The sequence below is a fragment of the Saprolegnia parasitica genome, assembly GCF_000151545.1.
Source record: "Saprolegnia parasitica CBS 223.65 unplaced genomic scaffold supercont2.690, whole genome shotgun sequence".
NCBI lineage: Eukaryota > Oomycota > Saprolegniomycetes > Saprolegniales > Saprolegniaceae > Saprolegnia > Saprolegnia parasitica.
The window spans coordinates 1-525 of NW_012157084.1; the positions used below are offsets into that span (position 1 = coordinate 1).

Below are 525 nucleotides of genomic sequence, written 5' to 3' on the forward strand. Positions count from 1 at the left end.
AGTGGGCTTCGATCTTGTCGAGCGTCTTGCGGAACATGGCCATCGTATGAAGACCGAGCGCCACGACGTGGTTCCATGGGTCGACGACCGAGGTCGCGTCGAGCCACAGCACGTCGGACGGGTGCAGCACGAGCCGCAGGCATTCGAGCGCGCCAACCACCGCTGCCGGGTAGTCTACGTCAGCAATAAGTAAAAAAATGAACGATTTTCCGAGACATGGCGACGACATACGTGGCAGCTTGTCCTTGAAGCCAGGGTACGTCTCACGCTGCTTGTAATGACTGCGAATGACGCTAAACGTCTTCATGGTCTGGAATCGACACGACGACACGACGTCGTCACGCACTTCGCGCCACAGGCAAAAGCCGAGACCACGCCAAAGATACCGCTTGACGGCGGTGGCGGCCGTCGTCGACTGCGGCGCGGCCACCAAGTACAAGAGCATGACGCGCTGGAACGCTTCGCGCAACTCTAAGACACTTCTTCCCGCCTTGCTCAAGAGGCTCCCCTCGGCCATGCCATAGG

At 59.4% G+C, this 525-nt stretch overlaps 1 protein-coding gene across 1 annotated transcript; it reads right to left on the reverse strand.

Moving 5' to 3' along the window:
- Positions 1–35: 35 nt before the first annotated feature.
- Positions 36–445, reverse strand: SPRG_17281 (hypothetical protein; the record flags this gene model as incomplete). Its single annotated transcript, XM_012357008.1, has 2 exons — positions 36–174; positions 232–445. Coding segments are annotated over 2 exons (353 nt in total), but the record flags the coding sequence as incomplete, so codon positions are not given.
- Positions 446–525: the final 80 nt, after the last annotated feature.